The sequence below is a fragment of the Tripterygium wilfordii genome, chromosome 22 (assembly GCF_013401445.1).
Source record: "Tripterygium wilfordii isolate XIE 37 chromosome 22, ASM1340144v1, whole genome shotgun sequence".
NCBI lineage: Eukaryota > Viridiplantae > Streptophyta > Magnoliopsida > Celastrales > Celastraceae > Tripterygium > Tripterygium wilfordii.
This window is the reverse complement of record NC_052253.1, coordinates 5,535,530-5,554,557: the sequence shown is the minus strand read 5'-3', so window position 1 is coordinate 5,554,557 and position 19,028 is coordinate 5,535,530. Positions and strand designations below refer to the sequence as shown.

The following is a 19,028-nucleotide window of genomic DNA, read 5'->3' as shown; positions in this document are numbered from 1 at the left end:
TTATGTGAAGCATAAATAGTAATGAGTTTTGCATTCATTCCATCAAAAATTGCATTCTAAATACGAATTTCCTGTAAATCTTACCGGCATTACTTGACGACACCTTCTACCCGGCTCTAGCTTGGGAGAACATTTGTCAAGAACATTTGTCAACCATATACTCTTCTTAGAATTCCTAATATTAAAATAATAATAATAATAAGTCAGTGTATTTTCAGAAATACCCCCGCCGTCAACGTAACATAGAGTGAGGGAGTGCGTGACAGTAACAACTACCAAACAAAGCAAAGCGAAGTCCGTACAGACAGGACAGTTTTAATGGGGCCATGTAGGCATCTCAACCAATCCCAACTCGACAGCACAATCTCATCAAAACCACCCTGGTTTTCCCCGAAACCACCCAATCTCATTCCCCCCCAAAACCAGGTTTCCATATCTTATCTTATATATTACTATTATGCGTGTGTGTATATATATGTGTGGGCATGCTAAACTGAGCATTTTAGAAAGGAAAGGAAAAGCAGAAAGAAAAATAATAGCCAAAAACAGATGATCCCAAATTGAGTATTGTTTGGGTTATTTAGAGGAAATATATCTGGATCGAAGATCTCTGGGTTTGTGTGTGTTTTGGGTTATATACATATATATATATAGATAGACAGATAGAGAGAGAGAGATGGGGAGGGGTAGGGTTCAGCTGAAGAGGATAGAGAACAAGATCAACAGGCAAGTGACCTTCTCCAAAAGAAGAGGTGGATTGCTTAAGAAGGCTCATGAGATCTCTGTTCTATGTGATGCTGAGGTTGCCTTGATTATCTTCTCCCACAAAGGGAAGCTCTTTGAGTATTCCACTGAATCCAGGTAAACTTCCCCTCCATGTATAGTTTCTCCTTGGTCCCTGGCCTCTCTTTGTTTTGTTTGTATTCTGTTGCGCTTCTTTATTTTACTTTTCTTTCTTCCTTTGACTAATTGTTGATCTGTTCTTGCACAAAGTTAGTTTAGTTTGGGGTTTAATAACAATGAAAGTAAGATTATATTTTCCAATAATACTCATAAATATGGATTTTCATGCAGAATTAATTAGTTAAATACTTTTGTTTATTTTGCTAATTAATACATACATATATATATATATATATATAGTGATAATATAAGTAGTTAATTACTTGTTAGGTCTTCGACCATACAGAGTTTCATGTAATTAAGGACTGATCAGTTGCTAAGTATATATCTACCTATGTACTGATGATCTGATTTAGTGGAATGGTCCATGGCCATATGTGGTGCAACTTCGATTCATAACTAATATATGTAACCCTGATGATGTGGTAAGGATGGTGTGTATATCACCCTGATGATCAGGGTTTGAATCTCCCCTCCCCAGTTCAAAAAAAAAAAAAAACTAGTATATATAACCTAATAAGTTTTCTTTTAAGAACAAATTAATCAAGAATCCCATTCTCTATATCCATGTTGATTTTACTTATTTATCTGCACTTTTAAAGATATGCATCGTAATGGGTAATAAATAAAACACACCAAAACAATTTGCGCGTATTATATCGCGACGCTTAGATGAACCTAAGGATTGAAGGCAAATCCGGTGCACCAAATAATTAATTTTTTTTAACAGAAATATAATACATTCATTCAAAATGTAAATAATTTTCACCCTGCAATCTTAAATTCATATTTAATTCTTAAAAAAAAAAAAAAAGAAGATTTGTTACCTAACTCTCATCCTATGGCTCATACTTGTTATCATTTTTGTTTAATATTAAGTAATTTTTCAATAAACAAATTAAATCATTATATTCACGATGATAAATATATGCTATCTATTAATTTCGTAAGAAAATTTAAATTGTTTAGTGCACTGGTTGATAGTTCAGTGCATGGTGCGCTGGACCTGCCCTCAGTCCGAACTTTGGATGCAACCAAGATTTGTGTATGTGGGCTCATCTTTTGATGGTGTACTCAGAGAAGAAAATAGAGAGAGTACGATTACTTACTGCTGTATAAGACACAATGTAGAACATCCAGTATGGTCACCTCATCCATAATATTCTGTGTTGTGATCTTCATCAATCTGAATACAACTATATATATATATAATATGACTGAATTGCCATGGAAGAATGATGAACAGATGTGTTTTTGTTAGGGTTGGTAAGGCATTTCACTTTGTGGTTTTTTTTTCCTTCTTTATGATCACGATTAAAATTTGAGGGGAAGACATAAAGAAACAAAGCTGAAATCAAGGAAGATGAGCGATTCCGTGCACTGACGAGCTTGTATAGTAGTCATGATCAGTTGTGGCACTCCTGTGTGGTCAAGTGTGATGACTGATCAATGAGGTTTCAAATGATCACATTTTGGGTACTGTACATTTTGTACAAAACCTTGTACGGAGGAGTAATTTCATAATTTGATACACATTTTCCCTTAATTAAGACACATAATTAAGCTTATACTTGGAAAGAGAACAAATGTATAGTACTATTGAAAGAGAAACCCTAATCATGTCGCTTTTTACTCATACTCATCCACTTTGCATGAATCACTTATCAAGCTAGCAACCAACTTTAATTAATGATGTCATGTATACTGTGAAGAATGGCTCAAGTTGATTATGTTTACAGTGTGGTAGAGGCAAGTTAGCTCCAGCGGAAGATTATTGCGCTCGAACGAACATGTATGTCAATCAAACCCAAGGGTCTTAGCTCGAATGAAAGATATAGCGCTCGAGCAAAAACGTCACTGACGTAAATTTGCGGCAGGTTAGGGTTGAAATAAATAGAAAGAAAACTAGGGCAGCGCAAGGTCTTTTAGAAGAGCGTGAAGGAAAGGCTAAGGAAGAAAGTGAGCAAATCTCTTGTAACCATATCTTGTAAACTCTTAAAAGATCAAAGTAGACTAAAGCACCACAATTATCAGACATAGGATCTCGTACTAAGTCCGAACCAGGGTAAATCTGTGTTGTTCTTCTTCTCTTTTCTCTATTCTTTCCGCAACTTAATTTACTTTGAGTTCTCGTGATTGCTTTCTTTGTTCCTCTTGGAAACATTGTTTTATTGTTTGCATGGGGCTACTTCATTACATATACTAAATAACATATTTACTCTTCGTAATTTCTTGTGAGCAGCATGGACAAGATACTGGAGCGCTATGAGCGATATTCTTATGCAGAGAGGCAGCTGGTTGCTGCTGAACCTGATTCACAGGTTCATCATATTGTTGTTATAAAATTCAAGTTTCAGTGTGTCCATAATTAAGGATTGACCAGTTATTAATTAGTTTCTCAAATTCAATTAATTAATTACATAGTCTGATCAATGTGTGTGTTGTATTGTACAGATCAATTGGTCAGTGGAGCACAACAGACTTAAGGCTAGGGTTGAACTTCTACAGAAAAGCCATAGGTTCTGACCTTCATATACACATGTCTCTTCAATATCAATATCATATATATATATGAGAGTATATGTATTTATGGTTTATTTCTTTAAATTTTCTAAATAATTTCTTCAACTGGTACTCAGGCATTATATGGGAGAAAATCTGGATGTGCTGAGTCTGAAGGAGCTGCAAAATCTAGAGCAACAAATTGATACTGCCCTCAAACAGATTCGATCAAGAAGAGTATATATACACTAGAATTACTATAGAATTTTTACTTTTGAAAACTTTGTTGGTGTAGCTGCAGCTGACACTGACTTTTCTTTCTTTCTTTCTTTCTTTGCAGAGCCAGATCATGCATGAGTCAATCACTGACCTTCAGAGAAAGGTATATATGTTTCTTAAATATCTACATTTAGTTATTTGCTGCTTATATGTTGCCAACAATTATGAAAAACATGTTTTGAATGCTACATTTATTTAGTTATATATATCGTTTTTCAAGGGTGCTGTGTGTTGCTGAAATATACTAGAAAAATGCATTCATTATAAGAAGATTAGGGTCCTATATATACTAGTTGAGTAACAATTCAATTGTAGGCGAAGAGGTTAAGTATGTGAATATATGCAAGCCCTTCGTGAAAGCCGTTGGTCCTTAGCGTTTAATTGCTTCCTCTTGTGCTATTTGGTGGTGTTGAATAGAAACATAGAAAAATCCTTAGAGAACATTTTTTCTTCATTCCTTCCAAATTCTTGGTATTCCGTAGGAATCAACAAGAATTGAGGCTTTCCGCTGCATCAGTATGCAATTAGGTTAGATCACCCTTGGAGACATATGTATATCTCAATTGATTTTATTTTTGTAATTTTGTTTTCTGATTCATATATGACAGGAGAAAGCAATTCAGGATCAAAACAACTCGCTAGCTAAGCAGGTGACCATATATACATATATGTGCAAATCACATGTGCTAGGACTTGCAGTAGTTCACTAATTGAATTCTCAATTGTTTGTGATATTTGAATGTGTATATATATATGTGTGTATAGATCAAGGAGAGGGAGAAGGCTGCAATGGCACAGCAGATACAGTGGGAGCAACAAAGCCATGGCCACAATGCTTCTTCCTTCCTTCTACCACAACCGCTACTTCCCTGTCTTAACATGGGGTAGTTAAGAACTTCTTCTTGTGTATTAATGGTGTTCACACCTTATTTCATTCAATTAGTTGATTACTAGTGAGAATTGAATGACTAATGAATGTGATGGATGCAGTGGCTCGTACCAGGAACAAGTGCCAGAAGTGAGAAGAAATGAGCTTGACCTCACACTGGAACCAATCTACTCATACAACTTGGGCTGCTTTTCTGCTTGAGCTGGAGGTGAATGTGTAAATCTAATTAATATATGGGGCATGAAAAGTAGTGAAAGTAAGTAAAGAGACTTTTGAGTTTGATATGTGTCATGTACCATGATTCCATATTCTCTTACTCCATCTGATATATATATATATATATATATAGCATATATCTAATCTTGATGTTGTAAAAGACACATTATTCTACTGATATATTATCTTGGATGATGCCACATTATTATTATTAATTAATTGCTCGATCTGGGTATTTAAAGTTTCATTTGGATGCTAATACGTTTTATAATAGCTAAATAAAATTTGTTGGTTCTAAATATATATATATATATGGATTTCTCACATGCGGACATTACCAAATAATCCCGCTTTTCACAGTGCTTCAGTCAATTTTCACATATGTTGGATGCGGAATATATACATGTACATATACATATACATACATATATATATATATATGTATGTATTCTTTTGAAACCGAATAATATTAGGTATACAGTGTATGGTCCAAAACTCGAAAGCTGTTTACTAAATTGAGCACCATTTTTTCCAAGCAATTTTTGGTATTATTATTTTTGAAAATAGTTCTTGAATAATTAAAAGGGAAAGTGTGGCACAATACATGACACTCATAAAATATCCACCAAAAGGTTCAACAAATATATGTTGGAAAGAATTAGAGAAAAATTGAGATATATATATATATATATATGTTCTTTGCAAAATGGTGTTAGTGTTGCTGTTTTGGATGCTTAGCTACTTCAAAATGATTTGATCAAATAGCATCTCTTAAAACATCAATCCAGAGAAAATTAAATGTTTGCTTATATAGTAAGGTTTAACAACAGTATAATGAAGTAAATTAGACAAATGCAATGTTTTTCAGAACAATAACAAACTCAATGAAGAATTGCGTACATATCCATTCCACAAAGAAAGGACTTCGTCCATAAATATTAAATTGTTTTGTGGGTTTTTGTGATTTTTAGAAAAACAAGCAGGGAAGAAAGTTGATGACCTGTGCACAAATTGGACAATCTGGGCTTCTCTCCATCCACTCATGATATGTGCAGCCACGATGGTAACAGTGTGTACATTGCAGAACTGTTTCTAGATTTTCAGGGGGGAACTCCGACAAAACGCAATGAAACCAAAAGAATCTTGAGAAATGTCATAAAGATGAAATATTAGCAGCCTTGGAATCCTGTAAGAAACAAGATCTTCTTGTGCTCTACGACATTATCTCTAACTGCCATTTTGTTCCCCAAATCATAAAATCATGCCTCGATCGCAGTAACAAATATGATAGCAAAAAGTATTATGATATTTTTTCTTAAATGCAAAACATGATCATAGAGAAGAGAAAGTGGAGGATGCAAAATGACAGTTAGGAGATCGATCGAAGATATTTGATGGGTTTTGAGATTTTCATAAATGAAGACAAGATGTGTGTGATTTTTTATTTAATTTATAACAAATTATTTTAATATTGGAGGTGGACTTTCTATAATGGGTTAATTTAAATGTGTTTTGAGAAATGGTTACTCATTTTGTTCTTGGATTAGAGTAGCCGAGCGGGTGACTTTGTTAGAAAATCAAATAAGATATCAGTACTCTATTATTAATCAAATGTGTGTTTTGATTATTTGATTTTGTTGCTAGCATTGGAGTTTGCTAGAGGTGATGGACAATACTTTACCATTGAGAGTAATTCTCTTGTGACCCAATGTTGGACTTTATCCAACTTATCCTGTCGTCACATAAGAAATTTCAGTTCACATAAGCCTACTAACCTGAGTTTAAACTCATATCAGATGTTAAATGAGTTGTTCTCGATTTTTTTAAAAAAAAAAAGAATGCTGCATGGTTTGGCAGTTATTTTGAGACTCCAGTCTTATTAAGAAGGCTTATGAGTTATGACCTTTTTGTCTGTTTCCACCTCTTATAATATGTGGTAAAGAAATACTCAGTGCTTGGGAACAATGAGAAGGTTGAACAATGGCCATCTTTTTTCTGCACAAAGCACTGCTACTGTCAGCAAGGCTGCATGTGAGAATTATTATGCATATTCCAGCAAAACATTGCTCATTCAAACCCAAACATCTCATTCATTGAGGAACAAATAATCAAACACCCAAAAGAAAGAAATTCACATGTACTTACAAGGATAGTCTGCCCACTTCCATCTCCCTCTACACTTCTGGTAAATATGGCCAAAAAGACGCAAGGAAAAATGAAAATTTACAAGTTTCTAACAAAAATGTGGGCAACATAAACATCCACCGACAATGAATAATGAAACCAACTATGAAGAAATGCATGTTTCAGCGAGCTGCTTCCACATGAAAAGTAATATACATAAAAAAAAAAAAAGATGGAATTTTGCGAGTGCACCGTACTCATCCCTCGCGGCTCTTTTCTGGGTTTGCTTACTTTGTCATCGGCCATTAGTTTCTTCGACCTGGGAGCCTTCTATGTAAGAGAGATTCCCAACTCTCTCACCATTTTCAATGCAATTCACAAGGTCGTTATACATTTTCAGAGAAGCCTTGGAGAATTCAGCTAAAGACTCGAAAACATTAAAAAACCCGGTCTGGAATCCGTTCAATGTAATCCTTTGCGTCTCCTGCACACAATTATGGTGTTTTTCCCTTTCTACATCTAGCTTATTCCGGAAAAGATCCAAGTGATCTTTCTTCTCAGTCAAACACTCGTTATTATGGTTTCCTACCTCAGTCTCTGATTTATACTCAATGAGCTTGGATTCCAGAAACCTGGTCTCTGACTTTTGGAATGCCAAACTCTTCCTGTCAAGCTCTTTCGCAAGACTATCGACTTTCCTCTTCTGTTGCAGTTCCTCCCCTTGTTGAATCCACAAAGCCCTAACATCCTTGGAAAAGCTTTTCAGCGCAAAGGAAACTGCTTTATCAGGTAACTTTTCCAAGGAAGCTAACCAATCATGACAAATTACAAGTAATGGTGGCCCATTACTTCGATATGGTGCAGCCGAAGTCCTTCCTCTGGAGTGAAATTCAACTTCAGGTACAAGGAACTTAGTTAGCCAACCATAAAGAGCATCAAGGTATGCCTTTTGCGCGGCTATGTAGTCTAAAAAACAGGCTCTCCAATTATGAAGCTCAGCCTCCAGCTGAAGTGTAGCAAGTCGATGATTGTCATTGCAGAATTTTCCAAATGCTGAAGAAGCAAAGAATTTAACTTCAAATAAAATCTTGTTCTGGATTTCATGGGATTCCATCATAACTTTCCAAGTGTGTGTCAGGCTGCACACATGTATAAGACAAATGAAAACCATAAAACCCACCATAAAAATGACATCAAGATAATGCATAATGTTGAGTGTTTGCTTTACCCTTTGAGCAGTTCAACAATTTGAGGTTGCAATTCTTCATCTCTTAGTTTTTGAATTCTCTTTGAGATTGATTCAGCACTGCGAATTGCAACAAGGATCCTGGCATATAAATCTTTTACTGTTGCTCTTGTTTTGTCCATGGAGACTTCATCAGCTCCTCTGACATCCTGGCTTCTCAATCGCATACATTTCTTCTCATAACTTTTCCGCATGCTGTCTCCCACCTAAGGAAAGGTAAAATGTCGGGATATAAAAGCATGAACGAAGGAATAACAAGCACTTATACCAGCTTCCAGGAGCTTCAGAAACCATCTCAACATCTAAAAAGAACTTTTAACATCACCAACTACAAGAGCCTTTGAAAGCATCTTGGAAAGTAAGTATGAGATGACCTATTTTAAAAATGCAGTTACAGTCAAAATGAGAAGGGGGCAAATTGGATGTTTAGAACTACTGGAAATTCTTGCCAGATGATTGAGTTCAACTTCAACAAAGTACTCTTACATTCCTCGCATTACACTAGGGCTAGGAACAAACAAAATGTATCTTCCCAAAGACATTGTTCTGGTGCAAGCAAAGATACCTTCAGAATACTCACATTCATTTACTTCTTTTGAACGAAGAATACCCACATTCATTTTCAACACAAGGCAACAACCCAACAGACATTTTGATGAGATGTTATGCGCTAGCAATGGTTTCTGGTCAAAAATTTGGTGAGTATCTTCGTTTCTGCTCATAATGATAAGAAACTTGGAGAAGATTCAAAGTAATATTATCTAGCGATCTTTTGGGGAGTGACGTTAAAATCCAAATAATGATTTTCAAACGTAAAAATCTCATCACAACTCTGTGTTCTCTGAATGGTCAAGTACCAGTCTTAGGAGACAATCTGTATAAAACATTGCCTTTCAATTTCATTTTAATATATCTAAACCAGAACTGAGGTATTTATAGAAATCAGGTATATGATTTCTCAAGTATAGAATAGTTACATCCCTCAAAGACACTCAGTTAATCCACTTTTCCTTTTGTCACATGGACAAGAAGCATTAGGAAACGGGAAGTGAACTCACTGTTTCCAAGTAATGCTGGCTTACCTTAACTTCCTCGTAAAGCTTCTTTTCCCAAGCATAGAGCCTTCCTAGTGTTAGAGAATGGCTTCCTGAATTCATTCCTTGATAATCATCAAAAAGATCATTTTTGAATTCTGTCCATGTCGATGAACTTTTGGAGCTGGATGCTACAAGACTCTTACAAGATGAAGTGGGCCGATGCCATGCAATGGATTGGATGAGTTTGGTTGAGTTCTCTGCATTTTAAAATGGCATAATCCAGTTAGTTGAAACAACTACATGACATTATATTAGAATAATACTAAAAGTTGCAGGGAAATGTTAAGTACATCTGAGACCTTCAATGCAAGTATAAATATCTCAAAATGTTTGAACTCCTCGACATGAGGCACGATGGCAGACTATAAATTGCATAAGTGATCATAAATAATTCTCACAAATTCAAAGAAAATCAAAAGAAACAATAAAGATGAACATAAAACATTTAAAATTCCAATAAAGAAAAAGTTGAAGCTTTGTAAAATCTATTATTCAATGAAAGTCAATGAATCCCCAAAACTTAGATAACAAAGTAAACCCAAAAGAATATACCTTCTCAAATTGGAGGAAAAAGATCACAGTAGTGAAAGAACTAAAAGACAAACAAAGAGTGAATGGTAAAAGGAAGAAAGATGGTTTATACGATACCAAAGAAGAAGAAGAAAGAAATTATCAAAGTTTTGCAATTCTTTCATTTGTTTGAGGATTAAAAACCAATCTAGTCTTCACGGGAATTACAAAAGATCAATGTAAACACTGATGTCAAAGATTCAAACAGTAATCGAAGAAAGATATTCCTAGTGATTAGTGAACAAAGACAACACTTTAAGCCCACCATATAAGATCTATTAGACGACTCAAAACATCAGAAATATAATGTCATCAAGCTATGAAAACTTGGACCACAACTAAAACCAAGACCCATGAGATGCAGCTTATGAGGCAAAACAGCAATTACTAGAATGGTAAGAACATAAAAAAGTCCCTTCTAGTATCATATCTCCTGAAGATGAACTAGAAATTGAATGGCAATTGTCACATTATACTAAATGAACTAAAGAAAAGCAACAATAATCAATGCCTAAAACTGAGCAAAAAAAAAAGGAGTCAAATATGAATATAAAGGAAAGAAAATAAACAAGATCCTGCCTTTTATCTCCTCCAAACCGGATTGGAGACGAACTTGATTAGCCTCTAGCATCCTGGAAACATCCTTTCCAGAAGAATGAGCCCTAATGAAATAATCCTCAATATCTTTCAGTGCCTCAAGCAGTTCTCTCCCTTCCTTGGGACAATCAATAAAAGTAAGCCCCTTTTGCTCTCCTAGGCTGTCATTTGCACTGCCATCCGCAAGCTTCACCATTTCAGCAAGACCACTCTCCTCAAGATCTCCCTTTGCATTTTTTTCAGCAACAACTTTCTTCTCTTCCTCCTCTATTTCCACTTCCTCTTCCAGCTCAGGAATCCCTTCCTCTTCCCTCACTACCCTCAAATCATCATCAGAGCTTCTCCTATACCCACTTATCCCCTCTGGTCTCATGCCATCAAATGGGTTAAAGAAATCCCAACCAAAATCCCTCTGTGGTGAAGGAAATGGGGGTGGCATTTGTGGTTGCATATAGAAGTACCCATGATATGGGTTTTGCTCTCTCGCCACTTCTTGTTTAGTACTAATCTCTTCCTGTGAAAAGTCTGAAGATGTTGATGAGGAGTCATCAGCACAGGACTCACAAGCCATGGCTTCATGGGTTGTTGACTCTGAAGGTTTTTGCTGAAGAAACATTGGGTTGGTTATTACATTTTGGTCAGTCACTGGTGGTGAAGGGGGAGGGAAAGTTATCAAGAAAGGTGAAGATGGAGAAGAATGGCGAGATACAAAGAGTCCAATGGCCGCTGCAACTGCATAGAGAGCATGACAGTACCTACTATGTGCCTCCGCAAGCGCAAATCTTCTTTCCACAGCTAGCTTTATCTGCCTTTTCCTATCCCTACAAATAGACACTACTTCTTCTTCTTCCTCTAGCTTGGAGGCTACACAACCCATGTCTTCTCTTGCTGAAGTTCAAGGAGGCTGCTTTTACAAATGGGAATGAAGTAAAGCCAGGAAGAAGAGTGTTTGAAGGAATCTAAGCCATCTTTTTTTTTTTATTAAAAGGAGGTGGGATTGTGCCAAAATGGGTAAATATATTTCTACCAACAAAACTTTCAGAGAAGAAGAAGACAAAATCTTGCTCTTGAAGATGTTATGGAGCAACCCATTTCATCTTTTGTCAAAAGGAAATGTGGGTTTTCTCCAACAAAGAAGTTTAGACAAAGTAGACACACGAACTCACACAGACACAGCAGTTCTAAAGATTATTCCTTTCCTTTCGGAAAAAGAAGAAAAGAGAAAGCTTAATGATCTAGAACAAGCTTGAGACGATTGTGAGTTAAAAACAGAGAAAGCTCTTAAACCCCACATTTTATGACCAAAAGTTATTTCCCTTCTCACAAGGATAAAAAGGTTTAGGCTAAGCTGTGACTGGCTTAGGATTAGCAGAGGAGAAGGAGAGAAGGGAAGAAGACGACAGAACAAAGAGGTCAGGGGAGAAGAGAACAGGCAAGTAAAGAAGGTAGGGGCTCGAGAAAGAGAGAGAAGAGACAGTTGTGTTCTTTGTCTGTGTTTTGGTAATTTGCACTAATGAGGTGGCGGTGTACAACAATGGCGATCCATTCTATAAACACTAAACATTATTTAATGGCTCTGGTAAGAAATTTAGCAGAGATTTTTACAAGTGTTGCAGGTTCCACTGAATCCAGTGAGTAAAAAGAGGAGTCAAAAAGGTACTGTGGTCAATAACTGGCAAACAAAAAAAAAAGAGCAATGCATGCTCATCACTGCACAAACCAGAGTTATTAGTTTTGTCTGTCTTTTGGTTAGCCTTTTCCTCCCCATCCTTTTTTCAGATTGGGATGCAAGCAAGGATGACAAGGGATCGAATAATCTTCCAATTGGGTAATATTAAAATGTTTCCATTCAAAATATTTTATACCAAATATTCCAAAATTGTTTAAAATATTATTTAAATTTCTAAAATCAGAACCATTGCATTTCCTAATAGTCGTTTATCATTGTATACTCGTTTATCACTCAACTTTTATTAATATTTTTTTATTTTTTCATAAATGATGATATTATCATTTCTAAATTCACAAATCCGAACTCTAATCAACTCCAAATCTGAACCCAGAACCAGAATCTTGCATTCATTACAAAATAAAATAATATAATCGATAATCTAAAACAATCTGCAACAAATTGACATCCAAATTCTATACCATACACCCAAGTCAGCGACAAAACAATATCTATAATTTATTACAAACAAAAATATTGCAAATACTTTAGAACTTCAAGCACAAGAAGCTAATAAATCTACCATGCTCTGCTTATCTTCGCACCCAAAAAAAATCACTACAAAACTTAACTCAAACCAATACAATTAAAAACATCACATAAAAATTATATTGATGGGAATTTTAATTTTACACATCAGTATCCTTCTTCAATCACATCATTAGACTGACTTCGCATCTAACATTTTCTCTGCAACAAATTGCTTTTGACGCTTGAGATCGGCCTCAATATCTTGCGTATTTCTGTTAGGACAACGGGCTAAGTGATTCCTTAAGCTTTAGGTCATGTTGGTCCTGACAGCTTTGATATTTGTTTTACAATAGTTGCAAATAGCATAAATTTGGTTTACAAAAGGCCAGAGTGCGAGCTTCAGGTACTCAAAAACACAGAGTTATGAAAATTGATTTCTGTTCTACACTGTCATGATTGATTGTAGTGAGTTTAACTGCCAATGCTGAAAATTGGTTTCTGTTCTGCCATGATTGTTGTGAGTTAATCTGCCACTGCTCACAGTCACAGTACTCTTCCACGGACCATTTTGGACTTGGCAATCACACAAAACATCTAAGTATGCTGTTTCCTGGCTTGAACTAATAATAGTACACAAAACATACTACTCTGCAGCTGAGAACTATTTTGTATAACACCAGTTGCTGTATAAATCTCAATTCTGGCCTAGTCACACGTTCAAACCCCGAAAATAACCTCTCCGCGCATAAATCTCAAAACTTGAAACATACGAGAGAAACAATAAAAGGTGCTTGATTTTCCAAGTCATACAATTTACACGGCCGAACATGAAGATGCTCGAAACATGAAGATGCTCGAAAAAAGTGAACTGAGTAGAAAACTATCCAAGGAACAACTCACCTTGTCCTACTATTCTCTGGTTCACTTCTATAATTTTTTTTGACACACAAGCTAAATGCTAGTATTGGTTCACAGTTAAAAGTTACAGCATACATTAAAGAATTCAAGGTTCGCTCCTCATATCTCTTCCGGGAGCTACCTGGGTATTATTCACAAGAGAGAATCAAATAACAGATTAAAAACATGACATACAGATTTATCAGTTATTGCCAGCTTCCGTCAGCATGGTGCAAGGAGCCAATGAGTTTGGACGCAGGTTTACTCCACCCCCTCTGATCGATACCTTAGGGGGCTTGGAAGAGCTAGCCCTGCTCACAAAATTCGAGTCAAGAAACACCACTATTACTGTGATGTCATCGTGGAAATGTCGGCGTACACCACGATCGATCTTCTTCAGGTCAGAATACCTCATTTCTCTTTTCTTTGCAGCTAATAGCAAGGCAGCCTTTAATAGCTTCCGAGCGTTTCCCTGCATAAAGAATTAGAACTAAGATGTGAATTCTAACTCAGCTTTTCCATTTTCCTTAGCACACACCAAAGCAATGAATAAAATTTCCACAGGATAACTCCTCATTTTGGAGGGAAATTCTCACATAGAACGCTTTAGAGCTCTAATTGATCCTGCAAGAAAATCGTTATAACCTATTTGTAATCTTTGAGTGGCAAGGTTACTCTCAAATGACTTCGAATATAAACAAATAAGAAAAATTACAGAACACAGTCAAAGTTTTCATATCATATATCCCGATAGCACCACTAGCCATCAAGAGAAATCAATGTTTTGTGAAAAAATCAAATGAAGACAAATTATGCATACTTCTTTTTTATCATATGACATCTGTATTTATTTATTCGTGGCATCCCAATCCCAGCTGATAGCATTAAGACAAAGCTTCAAGTGGCATAACCAAGAATGGCAGTCAGAATTAGTCGCCTTCAATTCATTTCAATAAATATTGTTGTTGTAACAAAAAACCAATCACGAACAAGTTGCACATAGAACAGCTCAAAACTTCTCTTTCCATAATACTGCTAAGCAAGATAGTCTACAATTGTTACTGCCCCAGAATGTTAGTGCGTATGCATGGATGAATAACCATTAAAGTGGGGCCTCATTGGATTGGGGCTCCTCTAGATGAAATACTACATCACAATGGACATGGTAACTGATTGACCTGAGATAGCTAAACATTTGAAAAATAGTTTTCAAAACTAAAATTAATTGTAAAAACAGATGTAGGACTAGAACTTTCAAATTTACACCTAATGAAGTGGGAATTGAGAATATTTTTAAAAACAAGAAAATTTTGAAAGATGAGCATATCTTACGTTCCGTGGATGACGTTGAACTATATCAACTGCTTCTTGATTGCTAAGGTGCTCCCAAAGTCCATCAGATGCAAATATGACAAATTGATCGTGTACCTGCAGCTGATGCACCGAAATTGATGGTTCTGAACTCAATATTGGTCTTTCGAAAGGTTCACGAAGACGAAACTTTGCATATAAAGGCTCCCTGTTGAACTCAGCCTTTTTTAAATATACATCACCGATGGATCTAGAAATCTGAAAATCAGAAAACTTGACAATAAGTGTACAAACTCAAACAAAAATGCTGGTTCAGATTAACAATGATTAATCTTAGGCATAAGAATGACACATCTGACAATCACATTGGAATTCTCCAGCAATCAGGCTTTTGATCATCAAACTGGACAAAGAACTCAAGTTCAGCAATAATGTGCCATGTTTTGTCCGACCATTCTCCAACATCGGTAAAATCAAATTGCATTTCAGAAAGCCCACATGCCAATCATGTTGTGGCAGCTGTGCAAAGAAAAATTTACTAGCTGATCAATGTTTGAAATCCTGGCACACCAAATTTGGCCTTGGTAACATTAGTTATGCCCTCAGCTACTGAAAAACGTCCTTTTGGCTTTCTGGACCACATCTTTCAAAAAGCCCCAAAAGCAAAAGCTCATTGTGGAACCCAATTGGGAGATATTTTATGTTTATATTATTAAACCATTAAGTATTAATGATCTCTGCAGATTGATTTCTTCAGTAGAATCTTATATAACACCGACACCCTAGACAATGGAACACCACCCTTCTCCAACCTGAAATCCAACAAATACATTTCCAATCATCTTTAGTCACCCTCTTTTTCTACTCCATTCCTTGAAATAATTAAATCCCAAAATAAATATTGAGGCAATATATTTCCTCCCAAACTAATCCTCATCATCGACTCACAAGTTGACAAAATGATCAGGAAATTTACTAAATACATTAAACTCATGGAACCTTTTGAAACACAATAAGATAGTTGTGCGACTACAAAAAGAAAAAAGAAGAAGAAGGTATTGACAGTTCAATGCTCTTACGTCTTATGAACCAAACTTTGGTTTTGCCAGATGGTTACATAATCTCTGTTTTTATTTGGTGCTCCAAAATGTTACATGTGGTATTGACAAATGAATATCACAGAAACTAAAAGACGCTAGTGGTACAACAGAGCAGATAACCAGCCATGGCAAGTATTATATTAATCTCGAAAGTAAGATAAGGAAAGGGCAGGGGACAGAAAACTCACCTGTATAAGTCCCTTTACACGCCATACATTGTGTTTTAAAACTACAATCCGCGAGTCATCAGGGTGCATGGCTTGCAACTCCTGCCTCACAGACTCTATACAAGCATTATGTTCTGCTGATAGTTGGATGGCCAGAACATCCCCAGTTGCCTTCACAGCTCTCCCCAAAACAGCACGGGAGTCACCAAGGTTGGCAATGTAAAGAGTTCCACTGCAGATAACACCAACCAGGCAGCAAGATCCAACGGCTGCAATTTGTGGATTCATAGGCCATTGTTCGGCAACAATAGAGACAAAACCTTCTTCTGTCGCTTGATATGCTTTTCTTATTACATCCACAGACATTGACTGTTGCTCTGCAGTAAACCCTAAACACGGAAATCAAATCAGAAAAACGTGCTCACCAAATTATTTTAAACTACCCTTTGAACTCAAAGTAACAATGCATTAAATAGCCGGAAAGTGAGAAGAAATGAAAGTTTACTTTCAACAGTTATAGCAACCGCAAAGAAATGTTCCACTTAACTCCAAGGACCTATTCGCTTAAATTCACAAAAGTTTTTCATGCTTGAAAGATACGAGAACAAGAAAGATATTATCATTTTCAATTTTCTTTTCAGCTCTACAATCACCGGATAAACAAATCCTACCATTAACCCACTCTATTTAAACCCGCATGCTCCACTTTTCATATAAAGTATCTGTTTCTCAAAGTCTATGTCTTAGAAATCTTTATCATGAGGAAACAAGGGTGTACCACTCAATATTCTTTAAGACTTTTGGGTACTTTTCAGCACTTCAAAAGAGGGTTTGGCCCCCTAGATAGGTCTGCAGGAAATTCAGTAATTCACTAGTGAATCCACCTATGATTTACTGATGTGTATGTCTGCTAGAACACCTTTTCCCTAGCCTCTTTACACATGAAAGGCCAAAGTTCCTCAAAGGTCAATGATTATGGCTCCTGCATCCAGATGAGTGTTATATGCTTCTTCAGTAGTGAACTGTAACTTTTTTATGAGAACGTGGCTTGATAAGAGAACTCGAATGACTTTTTACTAATAACATTTTGATGATTTGGAAAGACTTCCAGAGAAAACCTGATGTAGTAGGGGATTTTCAGTGAGAAGGTGTATCTAGACGGAAAAGGCAAACAGGGTTTCAAGGATCAGTGCTTACCTCTTCAGTTGGTATGCTAATAAAACAATTTTACAAACTTCTCTGAGGTGGTCTCTAACTTGAGCTTTTTAAAGACTGCCTTGAGCTGATATTGACCTCAACTGCAACACTTATCTACTTATTGTCCCATTTGTTTCTTGCAAAACTTAGTAGGGAAGCCTAATGCCCCATGTGTAAGTTTGTCTCCTATTTAATAAATTCTCTTCAGATCAAGAGGAAGAAACACACGGGCATACACACAAATTCAAATTCAGTTATCCTCAAAGTTCAATTTTAAGCACAGAATATAAAGAGCAACCAAAACATTGAACCAAAATAAATGTAGGAAAAAGCCACTGATGTTCAAATCACTTACTCTTGAGATGCAGAAAGAGGTGATCAGCAATAAATCGTGATGTCTCCGGACCCCCATGACCATCGTAAATACCAACAAAGGTGCCAAATGGACCAGACTCGTGCACGCTCAGACTGCCAGACTCAATCTGGCTCATATCCTCCAGTAAATTGTTGGCCTGCACTACAGCCATTGAGAATTCACCATTGAAGTGATGCCCATGATCTTTGTACCATAAGAGCCCATCTTGGTGACCACTCGTATCTGAGTTTCTGGGCACATATCTGTCGGACCTTGGCCGAAAACAGGCCCTCAAAAAGTTTATCAACCCAGATAACATCCCTCATCTCATACAAAGAACCCTCCAAACAATCCCCATCAAAAAGGCACCCAAAACTACTCTTTCGCAAAACCACAATTATGTATTCTATGTCCCTCAACTTTTTTACAAAAAGAATCTAGTATAAAACAACAAGGCAACAGAAAACAATAACAGTGCAATCACGGTAAAATCAGGCCTCAAAACATCCTTGGAGGGTTTGAACTAAAAAACCCAATCATGAAGTCTCTTCTCCTCTACTTCTTAGCCCAGTAGGTAAGCACTACAAAAACAAAAGCAACAGATATACAGAAATCAATAACAGCAGAATTCGAATTCTATAGATCAAAGAAAGGATGGCCGGAAGCAGTGTGAGTTCTCGAAATGTATTGAAGCAGACAAGGAGAGAAGTGAGACCCTATAATAAACAAGCACATCATTATTTCATTCTAAAACAGAAAGCCCCCAACCACAACAACAGCCCCTAATCCTGATAAAAAAAAATAACAACAGCCGCTAATAATGAAATAACAAACAACCGAAATACAAATACTAAGCAAGGGCTTTGAAAAATGGAGTCGTCAAAGTCCCACTTTTTCTCGCACCAGAGTTTGGTCAGACATTGGGATTGTTCAAAAGGTCTAACATTTCACACTGGAAAAATTAAACCCACAAATCCCCAGATATCCCCATCAATCACAGCGAAAGGAGAAGAAAAAGAAGTAAAAACCAAAAGGGTTCTTACCCTTTAATTTGACCACTTCCGCAAAAGCAACTTTCTTTTGCAGTTCAAGAACAGAAACTTCAAGTGGGAAACAAAATTCAGAGCATTAAAACCATGGACCGATCAAAATAAAAACCAGCGACCGAGAAAAAAAACTCAAATTGGGTTTTGGTGGGTTTTCTTTTTGGGTAGTGGAGTGTTGATGATGAGATTGTAGAAGGAACATACCATGGTGAAATGGAAATGGCCAACTATGGAAGACTCTCTAATTTATTGTCTTAGGAGACAACCCCCAATAAAAGACCAACAACAATGGAGGGCTTTGCAGCCAGCAAAGCAAAGGTTCCACGTGTCGA

At 36.4% G+C, this 19,028-nt stretch overlaps 3 protein-coding genes across 5 annotated transcripts; 1 reads left to right on the top strand and 2 right to left on the bottom strand.

The window, feature by feature from the left end:
* The first annotated feature begins 481 nt into the window (after positions 1–481).
* LOC119992117 (agamous-like MADS-box protein AP1) lies at positions 482–5,016 on the top strand. The gene is made up of 8 exons (XM_038838750.1): positions 482–861; positions 3,146–3,224; positions 3,358–3,422; positions 3,543–3,642; positions 3,746–3,787; positions 4,293–4,334; positions 4,450–4,568; positions 4,675–5,016. The coding sequence occupies exons 1-8, from the start codon at positions 677–679 to the stop codon at positions 4,772–4,774; spliced, it is 732 nt and encodes a 243-aa protein (XP_038694678.1). The 5' UTR covers positions 482–676; the 3' UTR covers positions 4,775–5,016.
* A 1,903-nt stretch (positions 5,017–6,919) lies between these two features.
* Positions 6,920–11,888, bottom strand: LOC119991078 (protein ALTERED PHOSPHATE STARVATION RESPONSE 1-like). The gene is made up of 4 exons (XM_038837269.1): positions 10,406–11,888; positions 9,242–9,453; positions 8,142–8,365; positions 6,920–8,052 (listed from the first exon to the last, which is right to left on the bottom strand). Exons 1-4 carry the CDS (start codon positions 11,298–11,300, stop codon positions 7,209–7,211), a joined length of 2,175 nt encoding a protein of 724 aa, XP_038693197.1. The 5' UTR covers positions 11,301–11,888; the 3' UTR covers positions 6,920–7,208.
* Positions 11,889–13,393: 1,505 nt separating this feature from the next.
* LOC119991596 (probable protein phosphatase 2C 60) lies at positions 13,394–19,028 on the bottom strand. 3 transcript variants are annotated; one of them, XM_038837937.1, is made up of 5 exons: positions 18,901–19,028; positions 17,651–18,231; positions 16,120–16,487; positions 14,853–15,089; positions 13,394–13,992 (listed from the first exon to the last, which is right to left on the bottom strand). In XM_038837937.1, exons 2-5 carry the CDS (start codon positions 17,967–17,969, stop codon positions 13,723–13,725), a joined length of 1,194 nt encoding a protein of 397 aa, XP_038693865.1. In that variant the 5' UTR covers positions 17,970–18,231; positions 18,901–19,028; the 3' UTR covers positions 13,394–13,722. The 3 variants fall into 3 exon arrangements, with proteins under 3 accessions (XP_038693865.1, XP_038693863.1, XP_038693864.1); XM_038837935.1 differs by having other exon boundaries at positions 18,694–18,934; XM_038837936.1 differs by lacking the exon at positions 18,901–19,028 and having other exon boundaries at positions 17,651–18,651.